This window comes from Tursiops truncatus, chromosome 9, assembly GCF_011762595.2.
Source record: "Tursiops truncatus isolate mTurTru1 chromosome 9, mTurTru1.mat.Y, whole genome shotgun sequence".
NCBI classification, from domain to species: domain Eukaryota; kingdom Metazoa; phylum Chordata; class Mammalia; order Artiodactyla; family Delphinidae; genus Tursiops; species Tursiops truncatus.
The window spans coordinates 104,624,167-104,650,169 of NC_047042.1; the positions used below are offsets into that span (position 1 = coordinate 104,624,167).

Sequence of the window (26,003 nt, forward strand, 5' to 3'; positions counted from 1 at the left end):
TTTTTCACGATAACCCTCTCCTGATCTGTTGGTCTCACCACACCTGAACGGTAATAAAACCTGCACTTTGAAACAGCTTCCCGTGGAAGGAAATGCAGACGGATGACTTCCCTGTGGCTGCTGCCTCCGTGGTCCTTGACCCCGACCTGAGCCCCTGGGGAGGGCACTGCCCCCCTGCATCCCCACCTCCCCCTGCATCCCTCCCCCCACAGCCCCGTAGACACGTTTAGGGACCAAACGCTTGCCTTCCAGCAGTGAACCTGGAAAAATATTTCTCACTTCCTCATAAACAGAAACATTGTAAAAACAGAGAAGCAAGCCTGACCCAGACCAGGGCAGGAGGCTGAAGGCTTGAGGGACCCCGACCCCACACAGCGTCAGAATTCCTGCTTCTCTGGGACGACAAAGGGCACAGGTTGCTTCGTAGAAAAGAGAAAAACTAAGGTGGAGTAAACAGTAAGAGAAACAACACCGAGCTGTTTATTAAGCCTCTAGCATTATAGACACGTCAACTTTCAGGGGTCTGTACTGTCGCGGCCATGGCCTAAGAGGTGAGGAAACGCAATGCCCTGAAACTAGAGGCCGAGGCTTGGCCCCTGCAGCGTGGTCCCTGCCAGGGGCCACAGCATGGCAGGACCCACCATGGCGTCCCAGGACACCGACCAAGGCAAAGGAAATGGATCAGTACATTTACGAGACGTTTTTTAACAAGTGTTGGATCCAAAATGTGTTTCTGCGGAACGCAAACTTAACCAGGAAATTCAGCTGGGGAGAACGTTCCATTCCCCAGGGCCTTGGTTCACCGAGGATCTGCTCCTGTTCTCCGCTGGACCATCCTCAACGCAGAGCTGTGTCCCTCCTAACAAGGGTCCAAGGTGGACTCCCTGCCCTGACTGGGCCCTGCGAGGATGTTTCACCACCTCGCGGTTAAGCCCCTGAGTCGCACTGTTGGCCGGTTTCAAGGGGTCCAGAACATGTCCTTCTAAGAGTCCACTTTCTCTCCGATTCCAGATTTAGGAACAGGACCAGTGGGATTACTGCACTAGAACCGTCATGCGAATGGGGGCACACGGGTGTCAGGGTGACAGTTCAGACCCTGGGTAGCAAGTCGCCGCGGACCGAACTGTGGCTGAAGCAGGCGGACTCTCCTGGGCACGGCCTGGCCTGTGGGCGGCCGGGTCCGCATCTGCTGACGCCCTGGTGCTGTCCTCTGTGCAGGGGGCCAGGGCCTGTCGCCGCCCTGTGATCTTTTTGCCCACACACGCCCCTCCCCCCAGCTGCTCTCAGGCTGCCTGGGTGGGAGACACACATTCCAGGTCATGAGGGAGGTGGATAATCAGTGAGGGATTCAGGCCTCCCAGAGGGTCTCAAACCTAAACGGCAGAGCTCAAGAGCAGGAACTCTCCTCCCACCCTTCGTTCTTTCCTTCCTTCCACAAATGTTCGCTGCACGTTTTCTGTGCTCAGCTACCTGTCAAGGTGCAGGAATAATGCAGTTAGCAAAGCACTTGCTTCCACGGAACGTTCATCTATAGTAGAAGAAACAAAATAAACAATTAAAAACAAACACATACAATGTCTGGCGGTGACGGGGCTGTGGGAACAATAATGCAGAGCGTGGAGGATGGGGCAGTGGGGAGGGACGATGCTGCGTTAGACAGGATTGTCGGAGAAAAGCTCAGAGACCCAAAGAAGGGAAGTCCTGAGCCCAGGGACTATCTTAAGGAAACGCTCTGTGGGCAGAGGACACAGCAAGCGCAAAGGCCCTGGGGCAGGAGCACTGGAAGGAAGGAAGGCGGCCAGAGTGGGTGACCTGGAGCAACAAGCGGGGCGTGAAAGTCGGGGGCACTTTACAGGGTCTCAGACCATGAAAAGGACCTGGATTTTTGCTGAGTGGGATGAGAAGCCCTTGCTGGGTTTTGAGCAGTGAGTCGTCATCTGGTGTACAATTCTAAGAGGCCTGCAGGCTTGCGACAAGGTCAGAGCCGGGAGGCCGGAGGCGGCTCCTGCAGGAACCCAGCTGGGGGTGGCGGTGCAGCAGGCAGAGCTGGCGGGAGCCTATGTGTTTCTATGGCAGGTCCAGATGGACCGGATGTGAGGTTCAGGGGACGGAACAGAGCCCAGGTGGGTGACAACGGACAGCAAAGCTGGAGGAGCAGTGTGAGGTCAGCTCCCAACGTTGGGGGAGCCTGGGAAGGGGTGGAGGCTCTCGGCAGCCCCTCAAAGCATCCCACAGGGCGATGTTTTGTTTTGTGCAACCCAGGGCAGGAAGGATGTTGGTCAAACACAGGGCAAGTCAGAAATCCTAAAAGACCCACCACAAACAGGGAGTCACGATCTGGACAAAGTGTGCTCTGCAGCCAGCCACACCCAGGCTCCAGTCTCGGGGTCTGTCTGTGTAGATGGGTCAGTAACTCCCACTTGAAGGGGTTATTGAGAAAGCGAAATCGAATGTTTAGACTGTCTACCACGTCTAACAACCAAATAGCTAAGGGGAAGTTGTGCCCCTCCTCCAATAATCTGTGCTGACATTTGACAACTCAGAGAAACCCTCCCTACAGTTACCTCATGTCCTTTCCCTTACCTTCCCTCAGCTCTATTCCCTACAGTTACCTCATGTCCTTTCCCTTACCTTCCCTCAGCTCTATTCCCTACAGTTACCTCATGTCCTTTCCCTTACCTTCCCTCAGCTCTATTCCCTACAGTTGCCTCATGTCCTTTCCCTTACCTTCCCTCAGCTCTATTCTCCTTATTTGGAGGGAAGAGCAGAAACAGACCTGCAGCGTGAAAACACTCACGTTCTTTAAGATAAAGACCAGAGAACGTGGGCCTCTCTAACTATAATAAGACACATCCATCTTCAAAATGGTATCATAAAATATAATTCCTAAAACTGTCTCCTCTCATCCAAAAAAGAAACTTTTCAGATTACCATTAGTGAAAAATAACTAAAAAACCCATAGGTATACAATGGTAGATGCTAAGCGGCTGACCACTTAGGAGGAGAGCAATTAGCTCGTGTCAGCGATCATCTCCCGCTAACTGCGGTTGACCACAGTGAGTCAGCTCAGAGGCGCCCACTGTCAGTCCTCTGAAGATGAGGAGAAATGAGGAAATCCTCTTTAAAGAGTGTAGCCAGCCCTGGTGGACTGGAGGGACCGTGGCGCAGAGCACAATCAAATACCACATGCATCAAAGTGAGACGCTCTGTTCCGGCTGCCGCACCATGTAATTCCGAGATCCGGCCGGCTTATAATGACATTTTAAGTAGCTTTCAATGTGCCAAGTGGGCTCTAGCAGAGCAATTACATGAAATGTCAGGACATCAAATATGTAAGGCCTGGAGTAGGAGATCAGCTCCCATGAACAACTGCTGCAGGCCTGACCTACAGAAATTATATGTCTTAATAGGGTCCCCCAGACAAATGCTACAAGCTTTAGAGAATAAGCAATGGTGTGCGGTTAACCTCACACAAATCTGCTTCCACAAAGAGGATGTGATCATGCACAACAGCTTCTGCTCCTAAGTGCCTTTACCACCACGTGTACATGAAAGTACACAGTTTAGGCACATACGAACACACACATCACCACCATCACCATTACCACGCTCATCACCCTCATCCTCACCACTATCCCACTCAGGGGAGTAGCCTAGACACGGGCTGGGTGGCAAATGCAGACCCCACAGGAGGAAACTTCCCAGGAAGGGCTTCCGGGGCAGCCCCTGAAATCCGTCTACATTAACTAAATGGGCTGAATCAGCAAGGCATCTGGATCCCATTCACGGAAACACCCTTTGAATGTGAGAACTGCCGAGCTCCCTCCCCGCAGCAAAGGTTGGATGGGAGATGCCCAGGTGTGCACGCTTCATGCTGCAGTTCTGCAGACAGGAACTCAGTCTATGATCAGAGCCAAACCAATGTGTATTTGCCACAATTTTTAAAACTTTAAATACAAAAGTGGCCTCGCGCTTTTTATTACCTAAGAGTGACTGGAGTTCATGGGACTTGCCTGAATTTTAACCCAGCGATGGAGGAAGAACGAGCCCTGGCGAATGCACTGCAGGGACGTGCAGAGGAGAAGCAGCAGCTGCGCACGGCCACACCCGGGTCAGCCGTGCGGTGCCAGGCCTCACAAACGCACACGGAGCACCAAAAGGCACACCAGCGCTCACAACACCTGCCTGGTGGTGATGAGATCCAGGGTGTCCATCTATTATTCTGGTATTGCATGGTAACCATTTACTACTTCTACAACTGATAAAAAGCACAACAAATAATCCTTTACCCATTCCGGTTTCCATAGAGAACTGATCACAGAATACAGAACAACACCCTAACGAGGGGCACTGCCAGCTGGGCCACAACCCGAGACACCGTGTCCTAAACAGGAGAAGCTGGACCAGCCGTGTCTGAATCCCACACTTCACACTTTGCCGTTTGCCCTTGCCATTATCCTACTGCCCACTGGTCTTTTAATTTTATGTGAATTAAAGCTTTTTCAAAGGCGACACGGTGTAAATAATGAATAAATGAAGGAAGAGGGTCTCCTTTCTAAGTTTTTACCAAATGAACATTTGCCACGCACGTGAAGCCTGTGGCCTGATTTACTGATTCGGGAGCAGGGATGGGTGGGTTTTCATGAGCCCTGAGGGCTACTAATTGGTCTCGACTGTCCTGCAGAAGGGCAGCCACTATCTGCGTCACCCACGTCTCTGTCTTCCGCACTACACCCGCTGGGTGCCCGGCACAGCCAGCTCTCCAGAGCTGCGCCCCCGGGGAGGTCACACACCCTGGCCCTCTGGGCCTCCCTTCTGACTTTCTCGCTGGTGCTTTCCAGGTGAAGCTGGGTTTTGAGGACAGGGCTGCTGTGTCTTGCGCCTTCCTAGGGATCCTGTGCTCGTGGCCCACTGAATCTACCTGAACGCTCCCCGAGGTTCTGAAGGATGTTAGACCGAACGGCAGGGGCAGTTTTCCAGGGGCGAGTGGTGTGGAATGGCCTGCCTGGGACTGGTCCGGACAGGTAACCCCGGGAAGCTCTGGGGCTTTAGAAGAAGGCTGGTCTTTTCTTGCCTCGTCCTTTTTCACTATGTAAGAAGAGAACCCTTCCTCCTTGCAGCCCTGGCTGACACCCCTGCCCCCAGGTGACCCTTCTCTACTCCTCTGCTCACCCTAAAGGCTCAGCACACAACTTTGCACACAATGAACAGTCAGAGAAAGCTAGACTTTGGAGCTGAATGGCATTTAAAACATTAGAGTCCGGGACCAATAAGCCCAAGAAATAAAGCAAATTGTGTTTAAATCTGCATTTTAGACGGTTCTTAAAGGCTTCCATCCACTTTGCCTTAAGTGACCTGACTTTGGGACAAACGCTATCACCTGCTATCTCAAGCTGCAGTTTCCTCACCAGGAAAACGAGGCTGACAACAACACCATCTTTCACGGTTGACGTGAAGAGCAAATGATACCACTCACCCACTCAGCAAACACCCTGCAAGGCACATGCTGAGTCCCGGGTGCAAATGTGAGAAAAGCTGCACAGTTTGCTGGCTTCCGTAGCTGACGGTCTACAAGCGGAGACAAACATTTATCCAATACGTGCAAACGCGTGAGTCAGACTGTGAGACACGCTCCAGAGAAAAGAACAGCCCTGCGAGGGCTTCCCTCGAGGTGGGGTAGGGTGAGGTGAGCTCCTCTTGTTGGGGGATCGAGCACTTTCCAAACAGTCAAGGTGAAATGTGCCAGAAAGGTTGCGTGGCCGGGGCTGCCGGACGCTAACGAGACGCAGGGAGGCGGCGCCCCCTCACGGAAGGCCGCTGTCCCCCGAAGGCTTCTTGCTGGACGCTGGACACGCTGGTCACATCTCCGAGCTCCTAGCTCACAGGGCGTGTGGAACAGAGGAACTAGTACACGTCCTCCTTGGGGTGCAACCAGGAAAGTACAGGACAGCATCAGCAGGCAGGAAGGCGGGGAGGTGGTCTCGCCAAGAGAACACCCACTGCCACGGCGATCCACAAATGCCAAGGATCACAAAGGGTGAAGCTCTCCTGTGAGGAGCGAGGGGTTCGAGCTCCACAGGAGGCTCTCCAACCCCCAGATCCTGCACAGGAGCGATGAGCCCCCAAAACACCTGGCTCTGAAAACCAACAGGAGATACATCTAAGCAAACCACAGAACTGCGGAGAATGGGAACTTCGCTCTTAAAGGGCCCCTGTGCAGACTCACTCGACTCAAAACCAACGCAGACGTGCCTGATTGCAAGGCACCTGGATCACAGAGGAAGGAGACCCACTTACTAATCTTGAAGTACCTGCTGGAGAAACAGGGGCCACTTGGGACGCTCCCCAGGGACTGAGACACTGCAGGCGCCACTGTGGAAATCGCCACCTAACCTGTTAGCCCCCTACCGAGAGCGCTGCCACCCCTGCACCTCAGCAGGGCTCATGACCAGGCAGGCGGCAACCCCACCCGCCAGCGCCCCTCCGCAACCCTGACCTCACCACAAGAGGAGGGCAGGTGCCCACACGGGCACGCCCCTTGAGCCCCGGGCTCCGGTGGCCAGTGGGATTGCACCTCTGAGCCCCACAGGATGTCTCCTACAAAGGCCACTCCTCAAGACTGGGAGAGCGAGCTGATACACCTAACACAGAGAAACAGACACAGAGAATTAGGCAAAATAAGCAGACAAAGGAACATGTTCCAATCAAAAGGACAAGACAGAAACCTCTGAAAAAGAACTAAATGAAAGAGAGAAAAGCAACTCAGCTGATAACGAGTTTAAAATAATGGTCATAAAGATGCTCACTGAACCCAGAAGCAGCACGGATGAACACAGCCAGAACTTAACAAAGGGGCAGAAACTATAAGAACTACCATATGATCCAGCAATTCCACTCTTGTGTACTTATCCAAAAAAAACAAAAACACCAATTCAAAAAGATATATGCACCCCCATGTTCATTGCAATAGCCAAGATATGGAAGCATCCTACGTATCCATCAACAGATGAACGGATAAAGGAGATGTGGTGGGGCTTCCCTAGCGGTCCCGTGGTGAAGACTTCACCTTCCAAGGCAGGGGGCGCAGGTTTGACCCCTGGTAGGGGAACTAAGATCCCACATGCCTCAGGGCCAAAGAACCGAAACATAAAACAGAAGCAATATTGTAGCAAATTCAGTAAAGACTTAAAAAAAAAAAAAAAAGGTCCACATCAAAAAAAAATCTTAAAACAAAAAAAGATGTGGTACATACACATATACAATGGAATATTACTCAGTCATGAAAAAGAATGAAATTCTGCCATTTGCTACAACATGGATGGACCTAGAGGGTATTAAGCTAGTGAAATAAGTTGGACAGAAAAAGACAAATACTGTGTGATTTCACTCATATGTGGAATCTAAAATAAAGAAGAACATAAAGCAAAACCTCATAGATACAGGGAACAGATTAGTGATTACCAGAGAGGAAGGGGCTGATGGGGGCAAGATGGGTGAAGAGGTCAGCTGTATGGAGATGGATGGTAATTAGACCTTTGATGGTGATCACTCTGTAGTGTATACAGATGTCAAACTAAAACGTTGTACACCTGAAACAATATTTTTTTAAAAAAATGATGCAAGAGAATAAAAGAGGGAGGAGAAAGCTTTTGTAGTTTAAAAGGCGCTTCACAGGTACATCCACCAATTCAGTGGACCGTCTTCAGATACTGCCTTCAAAGAACCGACTGTAAAGAAAATTTACAAGTGAGAAATTTAAACACAGGTTAGATACTTGGTGATATGAAGACATTAGTATGAAGGTTAACATGGGATAAAGCTGTTTGGTTAGGTTTATTCAAGAGTCGTATCTCTGGCAGTGCAATACTGAAGTGTGACAGGTGAAACCTGACAGCGTCCGATTGAATCCGTCAGCGTAGGGGAGGAGGGGGTCACAGAAGTAGCGAGAGGAACCCAGCAATGCATGTGTGGGCGTTCATCCTACAAGTCTCTCTGTTTGCTCTGAGACTAACATTTTACATGACTCTTTAAAGCATACAGCGCAGTTGGGAAGACAATATATATAAAAAGATAACCCACATTGCAACGTAGCCCAGGAGAAAACGCCAACCAAATGATGCCGCTAATAAGGGTCCCTGGAGAGCGGAGAGAGCATCTTCAGAGGATGTTCCCCAAAGAGCCCCACCAGAGCGGCCCGATCAAGCCTCCACTTACAGACAGGGAGCGCGAATGGGGACGGACACTCAATATTTTTTTAATCTGTTACCTGCTTCATGTTATTATTTGTGTATCTTCATAGGAGAAGTCATATTTTATCAAAATCGCACTTTATATTTTACGGTCTTAGGGAAAGGCTGTTAGAAAACAGATGAGGCCCCTGGGTATCTCACAGAGGCTAGGACCGGCCAACAGCCCTCCTCCCGTGGGGCGACCACAGCAGGGGTGACTCACATCAAGGGCCGAAGCGGCGGCCTCGAGGGCTGGTCACTTCAAGGGCCCAAGTACACTCACGGCACTGGGGGCAGCGTTCGTTTCAGGCCGGTCTCTGGGGACCAGCAAACACCCATAAACCAAGGAGCTGGGCATGAGTCTGACCACAGGAGTGGAGAGGCAGAGACAGAAGGAAAGGGCAGTGGACTCCTAAGTCGTTTATATTCAATTTACCAAACGCTGGGCGGGGCCAGCTTTGGCCTGTGAGTCTTATTCCCTCATCATCTCCACCAATAAAGTCATGAAATAGCGAGACTGTCGGGGCAGCGAGAACTGAACGTGGAGGGCGCCTCCCCCAGGAGATCCGAAGGCCCCTCCGCCGCAGGCACTGGCCGCCTGAGTCCCCGCGACCCAGGAGCAGGACCAGGACGGACGGCCCCTCCCACCCCTCGGCCTCTGTCCGCTCTATGGCGGAGCCTGGTGCGCGCGTGGAGAGAGCCTCGGAGGCCCGGCCTGGGCAGCCGCCCGAGAGGCAGAAACAAGCCGACGACAAGCACGCAAAGGGTACTTACCGTCGTCCGTGCCCAGGGCGTCCCTGGGGTCCGGAGGCGAGGGCCATTTCTGGGGGGCCGCCGGTGCCGAAAGGACCCTGGGCTCTCGCCAGGGCGCGCGCACGAGCTTGCGGGTTGCGGGGTCGCCATCCCTGGGGGGCGCGGGGGGCTTCCGGGCCGCGTAGGCACCCAGTGCGGCGACCAGACTCTGCCTGTCCGCGCCGCCGGCCACCTTGGGGCTGAGCTCGTCGGGCTGGAGCCTGCGGAGCGTGCGCAGCGGGCGGTCCCCGGGGAAATCGGCCCGGGACGCGGGGGCATAGGTCAGGGCGGACGTCCGGGCCATGAAGGTCAGCACGCTGTCGGCCGGGGGGTCCTCACCCTGCAGGGGCCGGGGGACAAACAGCAGGTGAGCGCCCATCGACGGGCAGGCCCTGAAGTGGCACCGGGTCTGGACCTCCGGGCGCTAAACAGCACCTGGCACCCGGAACGCGCACCCCAAACAGGCGCCACGGCTTAATTCACCGATGGGCCGGGTCCCACGTCCACACTCCTCCCACGGTGGTTTTTTCGTAACAGCTTTATTGAAATACAGTTCGCACGCCATGAGATTCACCCCATTCAGTGTTTTTAGCAGATCCGCAGAGCGGCGCAAACATGGCCCGGTACAGAACCCTCTATCACCCCATTCCTCCTCCCCCGGCCCCAGGCAACTGCTCATCTACCTCCTTCTCCGTGACTTTGCCTATTCTGGGGCATTTCACGTAAACAGAATCACAGTGGGGCCTTTGTGTCTGGCTTCTTTCGATGAGCGTGATTATTCCAAGGTGCATCCGTGTCGTAGCACGTTGGTGCCAAATTCCTTTTGATGACTGAAAATTATTAAGGACAGAGCACATTTTGGTTTCTTCATTCCTCAGCTGGTGAACACCTGGGTTGTTTCCATTTGGGGGCCATTGTGAATAACGCTGCTGTGCACCTTCGTGTACAAGTCTCTGTGTGGACCTGTTTTCATGTCTCCCAGGCACGTGCCTGGGAGTGGGGTGCTGGGCAGTGGCCAGCTCTGCATGAACTGCCAAAACGTGTTCCCGCGAGGCTGCACCACTATCACCGTGCCGGCAGCATGTGAGGGCTCCATTTCTCCTCTTACTATTTTTTATTTTATAGTACAGCGGTCTTCCTTCAACATAGCCATGCACTGGTGCGTACTGTAACTCCACGGAGTAGCCTCCCCCGCGACGGACTCTCTCCGTCGTCTGACGGATTTTATTTCACTCCAGCTCCTGTCTTCACTGACCACTTAAATCCCTTTTCCATCCATCCAATCCTTTTTGCAGTGATACTCTGGCCGGTGAAGCTGCCAGGGCCTCTTGCTTTACAGATGATGTCGAATCCATGGCCTTTCCCTCAGCCTCCACCCACTTTGCCTCCTCACTCATTTAGTAAACGTTCCCCAGACATGATCTCATCACACTTTGTTTTGCCCACTAGACAAAACGAGGCCCAGTTTCCTCACGTCTGAGACAGCTGTAAAAACGTTAGAAGTCTCAATGTTCTGCCTCTGACGACGGCACCGTCAGAATTTCATGGACAAACAGTAATTTCCCACTCGGAGATGACTCAGGGCTGCTTTCATGCAGGGACCATAAACTTTTAAAATCTCGCCCGTTCATATTTTCTACATGCACCTCCCTTGGGGCACAAATCGGTGTTTAGTCAGTGGGCACACACCTGGGGATCTAGCTAAGATGTGCGGCCGTCACTGAATTTGAAAAGATAGTGGCTCAGACTCCCAAATCTGTCATTTTAAAAATACCTGCGTTCAGCCTTGCAGGACAGATTTTCGCGTAGCCAGCCTGAAGCGGGAAGCTGGGCTTGACATGGTGCTACGTTCCGTTCTCACATATGAGCGTGGGCAGGTCACCTGACCTCTTGACACTCGGTTTTCTCCTGTCAGAGGAGACTGGCCATTATCTCCAAGATTGTTTTTAGCTCTAAATGATGTGATTTTAGTTGTCATCCAAATGGTATAATTTTGTTCAAGTGCTGGCTGAAATCAACTGCTTTTCCTTTAGAAGAGAAAAAGTAAGATTCATGAGAGAGAGAGAGAGAGAGAGAGAAGGGACGCCTCCGCAACAAGCAGCCCTCCAGCAGTCTTGCACAAATTGGGTGTAAGTGTCAATCTCAAGTTCAGCCTGAACTTCCGTGGAGAAAGGCTGTCTCTGAACACCTGGTCGGGCCCCAGCGCTGGAGGCTGGGACGGCCTCCGAGAGCCTCATTACGGTGCCACGAGCACCGACCCTCTTTGCCGCGAATGCACCTTCTACTCAAAGGGCCTTTCATTAGAGTCGAGTGGAGAGCTCGGGGGGCGGGCGCAGCAGGCCGCACACAGCGCAGACAATCAGCGCTGAGTGTGATCCGTGCAGTGGACCAGCGTAAACAGTCTGCGTGAGGTCTTCTATGCTCTGAACCAAATTAAGGTGAAGAGGGAAAAATAATGTTTCAGTCGGCAGACTGTAAGAGTAATAATTAAAAAAAAAAACTTCAGTTTCCACAGGTGACCCCAGGTCCTCTGAGAGTGGGAGAGCTTAGCGCGGCCCCGGGTGAGGGTGCCCAGGTCACCCAGAGCCTGGGGGCGGGGGCAGCAGCGAGGAGGGTATCCTCTCGGTCGCTCCCTCTTTGAGGCTTCCTATCCGGACGCAGTGAGCACGTAGAGGGAGCTGGCCTCCGGGCAAGGCTGCCGGGCTTGGGTCTCACCTCTGCTGCTTAGTGACCTTTGCCTTGACGAGTTATTTAGCCTCTAAGTCACCTGTAAAATGGGGATGATGGGCGTAGCACCTGGCACAGAAGCGCTAGTAGCCCCTACTTACTAGTGGCTTACCGCTAGCCTACTAACAGCGAGTGGCTGTCACTCACTCGCCCGTGTCATAGCCGCATTTTCTTTAGAGCAGTGGGACCTGAGCACCGGCCCTGAGGGAGCCATCCAAGTGGACTCTGTCCCACCTCTGGGTCTAAAATTCTACAACCATTTTCAACCCCCTATCCTGAAGACGTTTTAAACCTCAGTCCAACAAGCTACGATGTCCAGTTTCCTAAGATAATGCTGAGTAAGTGCTGCGGCTGCAGTTGCCCAAATCTGGAGACTAGCAACCTGTGGGAGCACGAGGACTGGCTGGTACAGCCACTTCCGGCTCGTTCACCCCTCATACCGTGTGTCATCCCGGTCTAGTTTGGGTGTCGCTGGTGTGGCCTGCGCCATGTGTGTGAAGCAGTTGAGAACTGCTGCCAGCCTTCCTGGAATGTACCCTGGGACGACATTCCTCAGCCCATGGTGTTCCACACGAGACGGCGCAGATCCACTCCCTGCACATCCCACAAGGGTCTGCTGAGTAAACCAAGGGGACAGGAGGCTCGGTTGGGAGACTGACCCAGTGCCGTCGGCACAGCTCTGCGTGACCTTCAGAACTTTCTAACCTCTCTGAGCTCCACTTTTGCCCCTACAAAACTGGGCGGGGGGTGGAGTCCTTTTTTTCCTGAAGCAGTTGTATTAGGGAGAGTACAGGTACCTAGCTCAGCACATGGCTCAGAGGAGGGCACTGGATAAATGGTAGCATCAGCGTCACTGCTACCAAGCGCCGCCACCACCAGCAGCATCACAGCCACTAGTGCTGCTGTGTGCTGAGCTCTGGACCACGTTCTATGTTCTCCAGGGGAAGAATGCCTCCAACATGGACCTGTCCTCAAACAGCCTGCAGACTGAAATGGGAGTTAAGTCGTAGACATTAGTAACTGTAATGGAAAGTATATCAAAGAGGTTTGGGGATACGGAGCTTGGAAGGAAGTGACCATAATCAGCTGGGGAAATCAGGGCAGCTTCCTGGAGCCAGGTGACACCCTTCCTAGAGCCACAACTTGCATCACGTCCCCTGCCTGCGTGGCTCCCAGCCGTGCCAGGGCCTGGGCACTAGAGCTGAAAGTCAGGGCCCCTTCCTCTCATGGAGATGCACCTGCCCAGTCCCAGACTGCACAATTATGAGCTCCGACTGCAGGCCCTCCGAGTCCCGCTTGCCAGCGAACACTGAGTGGATGAGACTTTTGTCTATACATTAGTCACTGTGCTCATCAAATATTCTCTCGTGCCAAGGATCCAGAACAAATTAGGAAACCCAAATTGAGCCATCTTTCGACCACAGAGCAAACATTTCCTCCGGTGTGTCTCACAGCCCCAAGGCAGCGTTGACAAGCACATTGATCAAGACACACTTGCTGCCGGCGTGACCGAGCACACGGTGGTGGGGCTGTCCACAGGCTTCCTAATGAGATGGCCCCGTGATGCCGTTGGAGGCGGCAAGATTGGGGAGCTGGGGGTGGGTCTCGGCAACCCTCACCTCCGGCTCATTAATGGAGAGTTGGGGTTAGGCTGCTCTGCCTTTTTGGGCTCGGGCCGTAGAGGGTAATTCTGGCAAGCTGTTCTGTCTCTGTCTCCACACAGTGGGAAGGTTGTCAGTGCTCAGTCCTGTTCAGGCTCTCAGCGACCCGCCCACGTTCAGGGGCAGTAGACTGGAGGTGTCATTCTTACTGACAGCACTGTCCCCAGGACAAAAACATTCCTGCATTCAGAGGAGCCTCACACTGGTCTAGCTTTGACCACGACAGCTACGCTGTCTGCTGCTCACATACAGAACTATCAGTTAGAAAAATCAGTCCCCAGTTTCTAGGGTTCACAAAATCTGAGGTTGAAGAGGTGTTAAGTTCTAAACCACAGGATCAATGAATTTTGCAGGAAGTTGACAGCAGTACAAAGCGTGGGTGTGAAGTTATGGATATCTGCAAACGATGCCCCATTACACAGCTTGGAACTAGTCCACAGAGACGGCCGACGACAGGACGCGCGTTGGTTCTCGTCTCCCCGTGGCACTACCTTCTCGCTGCGTCACCTCTGCTTCACTGGGCGCTCCTCCCGCTTTGCACTTTGTCCTTTGCAGCAGCTGCACCCCACACCCTCATGCCCGCAGAGGTAAAGGGAATGGACTGAGGCAGAGCTGCAGTCCGCCCTTCTGTCCAGCCCGGGTGAGCACGAGGCGTGGGTTGCAGGTCAGCTGCCTGCAGCGTCCACCCGGAGGACCTCAGGATACCCATCCCACGTGGGTGGTGTGTTCTGAGTGCCAGCGCCAGGCCATTCTTTGGCTTCATGCGTTTTTACTTCTTTTTGACCCTCTCAACAGACATGACATTTTGGTGTCTGCAGACTCCTCATTTTGTGGGTAAGGAGACAGGATCTCTGGTGAGTAGAAGCAGAGCTGGATGTGGCCCCAGGCCTGGCTTCAGGCAGTGCCACAGAGAAGCAGGCCCATCCTGCAGGCTGGCTGACGGAAAACGCAGAACTGTGCTCAACTGGCTTCCAAGAAGGCAACTTGGGGACCTTCTTTTTGGCTTAAAAAACAAACATGAAAAAGTTGAACAAGAATTCCAGGGCCCTGATTTCAGCTCTACCACCAATTAAGCATCTGAAAGTGAACATTTCACTCTGTCTTTTTCAGCCTCGGTTTCCCTCTGTAAACAGAGGTGTCACGTCTATAGGACAGTTTGGGGGAAGTTGCCACCCTAGCACTGCTAAGTCCTCCCACACGTGGTCACGGTGTATATCTCCACGAATGTAGGTCTTCTTTAATTACTCTCAACGTTTCAAAATTTTCAACGTTTAAAGCCTTACACATATTTTTGTTAGATTACGTCTAGTTGTTTCATAATATTTGATGCTATTACGAATGATATTTTTATAATTCCAATACCTAATTGTTGCTGGTATATAGAAATACAATTGATGTTTGTGTATTTACTCTGCATTCCACAGCATCTCCACACTCGCTTATTCGTCTGAGTAGCTTTTTTGTAGATTCCACCAAATTTTCTACAAAGATGATCACGTAATCTGGATGCCTTGGATTCCTTTTGCTTGCTTTACTGCACGAGCTAGGCCCTCCAGGGCAATGTTGCACAGAAGAGGTAAAAGCAGACATCCTTGTGGAATTCCAGATCTGAAGCAGAAAGCACTCATTCTTCCCCATTCAGTACGGTGTCAGCTGTAGGTCTCCATCATGATGTTGGCTTTGGTCAAGTGCTTTTACTTTTGAGACTGTCATATAGCTTTTCTCTTCCTTGTTAATATGGTAGGTTGTACTGATTAATCTTCAGATGTAACCAGCCCTGCATTTCTGGAATAAATCTCCCTTGATCATGCTGTATTATTAGTTTTTTATATTGTTGGATTTGGTTTGTCTAGAAATTCTGTTTCTGTATTTCTGAGATAATCATCTGCAGTTTTCTCTTCTTTTAGTATCTTTCTCTGTAGGATTTTGATCCTTTGACATTTGTTGAGACTTACTTTATGTCTCAGCACATGATCCATCTTGGGAAATACTCTGTGTACTTGAAAATAATGTGTATTCAGCGGGTTTTAGGTGTATCATTCTATAAATATCAATTAGGTTATGTTGGTTGATGGTGTTGTTCAAATCTTCTGTATCCTTACTGATATTTAATCTGTTTGTATAATCGGTTACTGAGAGAGGAAAGTTGAAATCTCTAAAAATGACTGTGGACTTGTACATTTCTCTTTAATAGTTTCATATTTTTGCTTTATGTATTTGAGGCTCTGACATTAGGTTCATAAAAAGATTTCTATGCCATCTTAATGAATTGACCATTTACTCATTAAAAAGTCTCTATATCTAATAATACTATTTGTCTTGAAGTGTACGTTGATTAATATCAATACAGTCACACCAGTTTTCTTATATTTAGAGATTCCATTGTGTATATTTTCCATACTTTTGCTTTCAACCTGTATATGTCTTTCTATTTCATGTGCGATGGCTTTAGTAGAATATAGTTGAAGCTTGTTTTTTAATTGTTATTCAGATTGAACATCTCTGCTTTTTATTTGAAGGGATTAATCCGTTTGTATTTAATATAATTATTGATATGGATGGATTTAACTCTACTTTCTTGATATTTGCTTTACATTCAACCCATCTGATCTTTCTTCCTCTCTTCCTCCTTGCTTTCCTTCCTATGGACAAATGAAGCATTTTTAGCATGCCATTCTATCTCTGAATTGACCTTCAGTAATACCTATTTTTAAAATGGTTGCTGTAAAAATTATAATGTGTCTAATTTATCACAGTCTACCTTCAAATAATATCACAGAACTTCACAAATCAACAAAAAGTTACAACAGTATAATTCCAGTGTTCCTACCTACTCTTTGTGGTCCTGTTGTCATGTAGTTTTCTTCCACGTAAGCTAAAAACCCCACAAATACATTTTTATTATTTTGCTTCAAATATCCAATAGCTTTTATCCAAAAATTCATATATGTTATGTGTGTGTATCTTTTATATTTACTTGCAAATTTACCATTTCTGGTTCTTTTCATCCCCTTTGTAGATATTGGCTTCTATATGATATCATTTTTCTTTAAGCTAAAGAACTTCCTTTAGCATTTCTGGAGTATGAGTCTTCCAGACACAGATTCTTCCTGTTTCACCTACAGTTTTGAACAATATAAAAGTCTAAATTGACAGGATTTGTTTGGTCTTTTTTTCCTTTTCAGTACTTTAAAGATGTTCTTCCATTGTTTTATGGTCTCCTAATGAGAAGTAAGACTTCATTCTTATAATCATTCCCCTAGATGTAAGGGGTCTTTTTCCCCTGAGGATACCTTTAAGATTTCCTCTTTATCTTTGGTTTTCCCCCAATTTGATTATGATATGCCTAGATTTGTATTTATCTTGCTTGAGGTTCACTAAGTTTCTTGGATCTATGTTTTGATAAGTTTTGTCAATTTTGGAAAAACCCAGCCATTATTTCTTTAAATATTTCTTCTGCCTCATTCTCTTTCTCTTTCCCTTCTAGGATTCCAATTATACTTGTGTTAGAGTTACTTGAAATTGCACCATGTATCTTGGATGTTTTGTTCCATTTTGCACTCTTTTTTACAATATAATCTTTTTTAAAATAAATTTACTTTTTAATTTTTGACTGCGTTGGGTCTTCGTTGCTGCGTGCAGGCTTTCTATAGCTGCGGCGAGTGGGGGCTACTCTTCGTTGCGGTGTGCAGGCTTCTCATTGCGGTGGCTTCTCTTGTTGCGGAGCACGGGCTCTAGGTGTGCGGGTTTCAGTAGTTGTGGTGCACAGGCTCAGTAGTTGTGGCTCAGGGCTCTAGAGCGCAGGCTCAGTAGTTGTGGCACATGGGCTTAGTTGCTCCGCAGCATGTGGGATCTTCCCGGGCCAGAGCTTGAACCCGTGTCCCCTGCATTGGCAGGCGGATTCTTAACCACTGCGCCACCAGGGAAGCCCTACAATATGTTCTTTTTGTTTCACTTTTGATCATTTCAATTGAGCTGACTTGAAATTCACTGATTCTTCCCTCTACTCTCTCTAGTCTATCGTTAAGCTCCTCAAATGAATTCTTTACTCCTGATCTTCTTACTTTAATCTGGAGCCCTTCCCTTTGGTTCTGTTTCACTCTTTCCGTCTCTCTGCTACAATTTTCCACTGGCTCGTTTATGCTTTCCCACCTTTCCCACTCAATCCTTTAACGTATTTATCCTAATTATTAAGATATCCTTTTCCAATAATCCCAATGAATGAGTCATACCTGGATCTTCTCCTATCGACTCTTTACTCTCTTGACCAAGAGTGACATCTTCTTGTTCCTTCATGTGTCTCCCACTTCGTTATTGTACGCTGGAAATTTTGCTTAAGAGTAAAGGAGGATGAAGTAAATGACATTTAACCCTAGAAAGCGGAGGGTCCCTTCCTTTCTCAGCCTGCTGATGTGGTGGCTGAGGCCATGAAATCTGTCATTGAAGTTGGTGTGGATTCTGTTGCAGAGGCGGTCAGATTCAGTCACTACTGACTACAGTGATGTTGAGGGCAGGACTGGGGCCCCTTCTTCAGCAGATCCAAGCCCTAGTGCAACCTGAGGATTGCTTCATGCTCTGCAGACAGCTGCCGGTTTTCTGAACCAGGGGAGCTCTCTCTGATTCACAGCCCAGTACCGTTGTGAGTCGCTGAAGACTTCTTTTCCTGGCTTTCGGCATGCCATTCACAGACCTTTCTCCACCATGCAGCCTCATCCCAACCCTTCGGAGGGCTGAGGTGTGCTCAGAAAGGCCTGGAGCTCCTTGGAAGGACATCTCTCGGTCCTTGTCCCCCTCTCCCACCCTCCAGTGTCCTATCTCCAGCACTCAGTGCTCTGTGCAGCCTGCCTCTGGGCTCTCCCCTTGCGCCAGGCTCCGCTGCCAACAGTCCTTAAACCCTAGGCCGCCTTCTTCCTCTCCCCGCTGTGGTTCCTGCCTGTGGGAAAGCAGCGGAGGTCTTCTTTCCCCTAGAATGAGCTCATCCCTTTCTGAATTTAGTTCGTTCAGGTTTCTTTGTGTCCTAGCTTTCTGGGTTTTGTTTTTATCTTTGAAGGCTGTGGTTTAGTAGCTCACTTGGCTTATTCCTGCTGTCGCGGTAGACCGGGGGGACTTCTTGACATGCTGCACTTTGAGCTCATCTGAGCATCTTCAGCTGCCGACTTCTGGTTGCTCTTCCAACGCCCAGCCCCTGGGAAGCCCTTGACCCCACGTGCCTTCCTGGTTCAAGTTCAGCCTTCCCTCCATTACAGCACCTGCTCTGCTTTTAAATGTATCTCTGTGTCTCCCTCATTCAGTGGGGTTGTAAAATCCTGAGGGCAGGAATGTGAAGTCCCAGCACCCAGCACAGCTTCCTGCACAATAAAAATGCGTAAAACAAGGATTCCAAATAAATCGGTTAATCCATGGTATTTCCAAATGATGAATTTCAGTTTAAACCTCCTCCAAGGCATAGAATAAACTGGGACCTGCAATGTTTTCTGTAATGAACCAGCGCTACTGTGGTTGATAAAAGTGGGAGCCGGTTTCCACCACTAACAATGCAGAAGCAGTAACTGCATTGATTTGGTGACGGTAAGAGCACAACTGTGCATCAGGGCTCGGGGCTGGGCGGTTCTGTCGAAGAGGAGTGTGAGTTTACACCCTCTGGCTTCTTTCAGGAAGTACTTATACTAAACCTCTAAAGATGGGAAGTTCACAGCATCCCTCTGTCTATGACAGCTAGGTTTTTGATGACACATACATAGAAAAGATGATTCATAAACAAATTCACTGCAAATTGTTGCACCTTGAAAGATCATCGTGTAGAAAGCTTGCATTTCCAACTGAAATACTTCATCACCCGAGAGCGGAGGGGATCAGAAAACACTGCCCAAATCCCGGGCAAAAGTCTGCACGAAGAGCTTCTTGGACCTTATCCTGTCTCAGTTTATTACAGGGACGATGAAGAGCCTTCTCCTCATTTAAACCCTGGACAGAGAAAATAATGAGTTCCAGGTTTTCATGCATTTTTAAACATTGAGAAGCATCCCTCTTAACACAGGATAAAAACACCTAAGCCAAAGTGCCGCCAGGTGCTCATTCTCGAATAATCCTGTGACTGTCACGCTGAAACCGCCGTGTGGTGAGGTGACCACAGGATTCATCATTCAAACTGGACATTTCTGAGAGGGAAAAGGGGCTTGTTGGTAATTTTGACGGGGCAGCAGGCACAAACCGGCACGGTCCAGCCGGACCACGAGGTGTGGTCATTCCCCTGGGTGGGAGTTTTAAAGATTACGGAGGGCAAACTTGATGGGCGGTGGCCGTTGCTGACGGAACGCTGGACAAGACCAGGGACAGCCATTTTGTTTCCCCATCAATGTTTCCTAGAAGGGAGGGCAGGTCGGGATGTGATCACTCCTGTCCGAGGCAGCCCGGTGCCGAGGGTACAGTCTGGGAGGAATGCACGGTCCTGGCAAAGACAGCAGTCACCTTTCTCCTCCAGTGGGGAAGGCGCCTGGAGAACACGCGCAGGGCTGGGCCCACCGTGTGCACGAGTCAGGGCTGGAAGGGCTCTGCGCTAAGCTCCCCGGGTCCGTGTGAGGGCCCGAGCGCAGCCAGAAGAGCAGCACATCTGCCCCCGGAGCCGTGTCGGCGGCTCACCTGCGTCACCACTGCACCTCCCGGAGGCTCAAAGGCCCCGCCGTCCACAAGTCCCTACAGTCGCGGCAGCTTCTTCCTAATTCCCGCGTCTCGCGGGCGCGGACAGCAGGCGAGCGTGGCGGAGTCAGGGGCCCACTCAGGCCCCTCCAGCTGGCTTCAGGCCACTCTTGGTCCAGGGAGCTAACCGAGCTCAGCCACCCCGCACGGCCACCACGTGTGTGCCACCCACCATCCAGCCCAGAGCTGGCTGAAGTGACAGGAGAGCGAGTGAAGGCGTGGCCCAAATCGCTCCCCCGGTGTCCCAGGGCCGGCCGCCTTGGGATGAATCTGGGGGGTGTGAGAGGAGCGAAGCGTCCCGGGCTTTCATCCATCTTCCAGCACGGCATCAGGCTTAAAATGGTCCAATTCCATTGGCGGAAATAACCTTCCGCAGAAAGACGCGTGAATGTGGCTGCCGAACACCCCACGTGCCCAGAGCACCTGGACTTCCATGCTTTCCCCAAGTCCACCCTCAAGATGCATGAGGGCCTCTGGCCCTGGACACCACTTCTAGACCCGTCTCTTCTAGGCTAGTCAAAAGCTGGCAACTCTGGTTTAACCGGTTGTCATAAAATCATGCATACTTCCCCATCTAGAAAGTTATGAGATTTCTCACCGTTTCTATAAACTATTCTTTTCAATGGGCTTCGAGTCCTGGATGGCTCTAGAGCAGACTGGCCTTGGTACAGAATGAACCTGCACTGAGGACCTGACAGCTGCCGCACATGGGGTGCCCCCGAGGGCAGGCTGCGTAAGGAGAGCCGCCCTGGGACACAGGACCTCAGTGCCGACACCAGGACAGTCTCGGGCAACCAGGATGGCTGCTCACCCTGTGCCCACCGACTTCCTGCTGTCCTGCCTCACAGTGGACCCCGCAGCCGGGTCCCGGGTCCAGGTGGTAAGCGCAGGTCCTCCCGAAAGGGTGGAGACGCACCCTGTCTCTCCCCAGCCCTCCCCCCCCGCTAGCCCGAGACACAGGAGAAAAGCCCAGTGATGCCACAGCCATAGGAAACGTTCCCTGTGTGTGCCCGGAGGAAGCCCCCAGCAGCGGCAGACACACCCCAGACCAGAGAGGGGCTCTGAGGGTCACCTGGGCCGGCGGCCTGTCCGGCTTCAGCCCGGGGAGCACATCAGGGACGGCGGCCTGGGACAGGGCCTCCAGGTAGGGCAGGTAGCGCTGAAGGGCCTCGGCCAGCACGTCGCCCTCCAGGCTGAGGCTCCGCTTGTCCTGGACACTCTGCTTTGAGCTCCTGCAAAGCAAAAGGAAAGCGTGAGCCAGTCCATGGGGCGTGGCGTTGATTCCGCTGACAGACGCTGCCACGGCGAGGGAGGGTGGCCGCAGGGACCACGTGGGGACCCGGGCGTCAGGCCAGGTGGCGAGAGCCTGGCCCCCGCTGCTTTCACCAACTGCAGCTGGAAACTTTCATGCGCCCCCTGAGCCTGGCGGCTGGACACTGTGCGGACTTGGTGAGTGACTCTGAGAAGAGGGCCAGCCCTAGAGTATGTTCTCAAGAAGCGTCCCCAACCACCGGGGACAGGAGACAAACTAGAATGTGGGGAGCAGCTGGCCTTACTCAAGCCCAGCAAGAACCTGAGTGGCAGAGGTTTCCTCAGTGTGGGGAGGGGCAACTGGAGAGCCCTGCTCCTACCATCCACTGGCTCTGGGACCCCACCATCTCAGCCAGCGCCCCCCACGTGCAGAGGAATGGGGTAGGGGCGCACTGCATGAGGGGGTCGTGCTCACGACGGCACATCCCGACTCCCGGAAGCTGTGACCGCATGGGGTCCCGTGGCATGGCGCGGCGGGGGGCAGAGCGGGGGGCATCAGCTTGCTACTCAGCTGACCCTAAGGGGGGCCCTCCCGGTACCCCAGTGTGACCACAAGGTCCTTAGAAGAGGAAGAGGGGGTCGAGGGCTGGTGTCAGAGTGATGTCATGAGAAAGACCTCCAGCTGTGAAGGACGGGGCGCGAGGACCGCAAAAGGCAGGAAGCGATGCCGAGAGCCTGCTTGGAAGAAGGGACCTTGTTCTTGGGGGTTTCTCTTGTTCATTGCTCTGCCCAGAATCTGCATGGAGACCGAGTCACCGTCGGCACTGAGAGCAGCGTCCACTGAAAGAACAAGCCTGGAAACACCTGGCAGGCTCTGGGGTGACGCCGAGTCAGCTTCACAGCTGTAGCCTTTCCCACCGCTGGCCTCTCAGATGGCACTCTTCCAGCGTTAGGAAAAGCGTCTCTGTGACTAAGATCGTTTATCACTGGGAGTGAACTTCGGAAAACAAACTGATTATTGTGGTGAATGGCAGTGATGCAGATTATGGACTTACTTGGAAAAAACATGCCTTGTTTTCTTTTAAGAAAATGCACTTTTTAAATTATATAAAACACAGTACTCAGTCCCTGTCGAACTCTTTGACAACCACAGACACTGTTTGTGGGGAAAGTGCTGGACTACACACGACCTCAAGCTGTGCTCTGTGCCGGGGCTCAGTAAACGTGCGGTGACTTGTGAATCATAAATAACTGCACACAAGTGCTCCCTGATGTTTACATACAGTGTACGTGGGGTTTCCTCACCTACTAAACCCATTTGATCTTCATGTAAGCAGATATGGGGCTTTAAGTTTGTTCTATTTTCTATTAACCGCCGCAAGTGCCCTAGATGTGAACAAGAATATCCCAGACCACCAGAAGAGGAAGAGCTTACACGCCGTTGATGTGTGGTTTCGGCACGTGGGAAGGACAAGGACGCATTCGCTGTTTTCTTCATTTATTCCCACCTTTTCTCTGACTTTGTATTTGGAGAGACATAGCTTTTGATCTTCACTTTTATTTACAAATGTACCAAATGTGACAAAAGCCATGCTAATTGTAGAAAGGAGGTGTTCTTACGTGCAGAAGTGGACGTCCTGCGGCCTCCTGGCCTGGATGGGGTGGGGTAGGTGGGGATGGAAAGGCCGTAAGCGCGGGCAGAGGGACAGAGGACGCGGGCAGCCTGCGGCTACCCACAGCCTGAGAGCTGAAAGCAGGGCCGCGTCCAGCACAGCAGGGCTGGCTTGCTGTTCGGCCGCTGCCTCTCGCTGTAGCTAGAATACAGCCCACGGCCTGTGCCCGGAGGGGGCCACCCGGCCTGCCCAGGTCACCTCAGAAGATGTGCGCCAGCCCCAGGCCCGGGAGCCTCAGGGCTCCGGAACCTCTGTTACTGCGGCTGCCCGGCCTCTACTCCACTGCACACCGGAGCCCATGTCCTGCGCAGCGCAGGACCCAAGCGAGACAAGCTCCCTGGGTGCCCCAGGTCAGGATCCCGATGGGCTTGGGTCTGCTGCCCCGCCGGCCTGGTGTCGTCTCAGACGACAACCTGAGGACGAAGAATCATCGCCCCATCGTCCAGCTGAGGGGACCGAGCCCTGGCGCATCACTGGGTCACGTGGCGAGGCCAGCTCTGGTTGCGCCCAGAAACCAGACAAATAAAACCGGGCTTCTTCCCAGTCGGGGATCTATAGGGTCAGCGGCCCCGGCCACACCCACTCCTCATGGGGACGGGACGTCCGTGGCCTCTTCAGGTCTGTCTCCCAGGCTGATCCGGGCACTCTGCCGCAGTCCAACAGTGAGAACGGTGCTCTGTAACGGAAGTGACCTCCATCCTGATGGTAATGAGGCGTCTGCAGTGACCGAGGGTGGGGTCACCACGCGTGCATGCCTGCATGCGTGTCTATGAGGGTACGTCTGTGTGCGTCTCTGTGTGTGTCCGTGCATGTCTGCATGTCTGCGTGTCTGTATGTGCCTGGGTGTGTATATGTATCTGTGTGTGTGTGTGTGTGTGTGTGTCCGTGTGTATCTGTGTGTGCCTACGTGTGTTGCAGATGCTGGGTGAGGCTGTGTTACTACAAATAAAGTGCCTGTTTGCTAACAACCATATCCACTTCCAGGGACCAGGAGACGATGTTTGAAGTATTTTATATCCAGACATGACAATCTGTTCCTTACATGTGGGCCTTTACTGTGATTTAGGGAATGTTCTGGGGTTTTAGGCGGGTGTGTACCTCATTGTAGATTTCCCACTTGGAGTAACGGAGAACAGGCTCCCGGCTAGTGTTTCCATGTAGAAAGTCTCACTTTCAAGAATGTCAGGGGTTTGATATCTGTACGTGTTTCATAGAAGCTGGGACTTACAGAAAATCTTCACGTTTGTGTTTAATTATTGCGATTGATAAAACTGTCCTGTTTTTATTTCTGATGCACTTTTCAAGTTACACTGGCTCAGACTTAACAGGCATATAAACGATCAGGGGCTGCACGGTTCTTTGCGTCTCAATCACGGCTACGGCTTCCTTGACCATTTTTTAATGGATGAAATTTCATGTTCTGGGTGTAATTTAACGGAAGTCAATTTACTTTTCTGGTACTTTATCTATTGTTCTCACTAATCGCTAATCAATGCAGATAGAACCACCTCATAAATGTGTCTTGAAATTGTCTCATTCATCTTCCCTGCGTGTCCGCTGCTGGAGGACTGTTTGTGACACTGTAACACGTCACAGCAGCGAAGAGCGCGTCCATCTCTGTGTGTGCGACACTGTAGCAGTTAGCTCTCAGACTGACTTTTGCCCTGTCGTTCGGCTTGAAGTAGGCCAAAACTTTCTAAGTGTACATTTTCTCCCTCAAAAGACGAAGAATGCAGTCCCTGCACGCCGGTCTCCACTGGTCCCTTTCCCACTTCCTTGCACTGACCTGCAGGCTCCAATAACATGCGATGCTTTAAGCTGTCACCCAATGTGCTCAGGAAAAAAAAAATCCGAATTATAAACAGAATCTTTGCAAAGAGCACACAGTGACCTGGTTCTCACTCCTTTCTCCATAATCCCAACCTTGTCTAATGATCATTTCGGTGCCATTTTATTTTTCACATAAACAGAATTCACGGCTCAGTCAAGTCCTCCATAACATTGCTGCCCACCCCACCCCCATCTGTTCTGGCCATCAGGGGCCTCAGCAGAGGGTGTCCCCAGGCTCCCGGCATCTGTCCCTCACGCAGCATCCACGACACGGCTTTGCCTCTTCCAGGCTCTCAGGCAGGCTTGCTCTGCTCCCCCCAAGACTGGGGCTGGGTGTCCTGACACCACACTCTGAGCTTACTGCTACCTCCTGAATGTGTCACTGGTTTGGGGCCAGTTCCTTCATCTCTTTTCAGGTCACCTGTTCTGTCACAAGATTGCTGACTGTGGATATCCACACATCTACAGGGTACAGAAAGCTCTGGAAGTACCCTGTGGAATGAAGGTCAGGCAGGATTCTTGGTCGGTGTGGTTACCCACGTAATAAACAAAAGTGTCACAAGACCCTTCATGCCTTCCTTCCTTCTTTAGTCAACAGCTCTGGGCTGGACACCCACCTGTACACGGCATGTGCCAGGCGCCAGGGATGCGCTGGGAAGGGGGTGGGGGGTCCGAAGGTGGGATTCCTCCATTAATAGTGACTCAGACCTGTCGCTTCAGAAACTGCCTGGAAAGCCTAAAGGTGATGGCCACGGACTGAATCTGAAGTAAGATACATAGTTACAAACACTGAAGATGCTGAAAGTAGACCAGTCACAGGCCAGAGAGGGAAAGAAAGAAGCAGAGAGATCAGGGGCCTCTGGCCAGAGGGGCTGTAAAAAATGCCACCTAACGTCATTTATAAACGCTGCATGCAACGTAAGAGGCTCCAAAGGGCTGCATGCAAAGTAAGAGGCTCCAAAGGGCAGAATTTTAAAGGATTACTTAGACGGCAAAACAGAGACAACACAGGAATGTAATACCGATTTTAGAAAAGTGGGATCAAGACGAAAAGCACTAAAGATGATGCAGTCTCCTCTTAAAAACGGCAGCAGGTGTGATGATCCGCCGTGAAGGAGAAACGCTGCGAGTGCGTATGGGCTGAA

At 51.3% G+C, this 26,003-nt stretch overlaps 1 protein-coding gene across 5 annotated transcripts in view; it reads right to left on the bottom strand.

The window, feature by feature from the left end:
- Positions 1-26,003, bottom strand: part of PTPRN2 (protein tyrosine phosphatase receptor type N2) — a 689,600-nt gene that overhangs the window by 428,848 nt on the left and 234,749 nt on the right. For all 5 annotated transcript variants that reach the window (XM_033863563.2, XM_033863561.2, XM_033863564.2 and 2 more), the window contains exons 5-6: positions 21,177-21,336; positions 9,003-9,360 (exon numbers count right to left, since the gene is read on the bottom strand). In XM_033863563.2, coding sequence (XP_033719454.2) covers positions 9,003-9,360; positions 21,177-21,336 — 518 coding nt within the window. The remainder of the gene's footprint in view (positions 1-9,002; positions 9,361-21,176; positions 21,337-26,003) is intronic.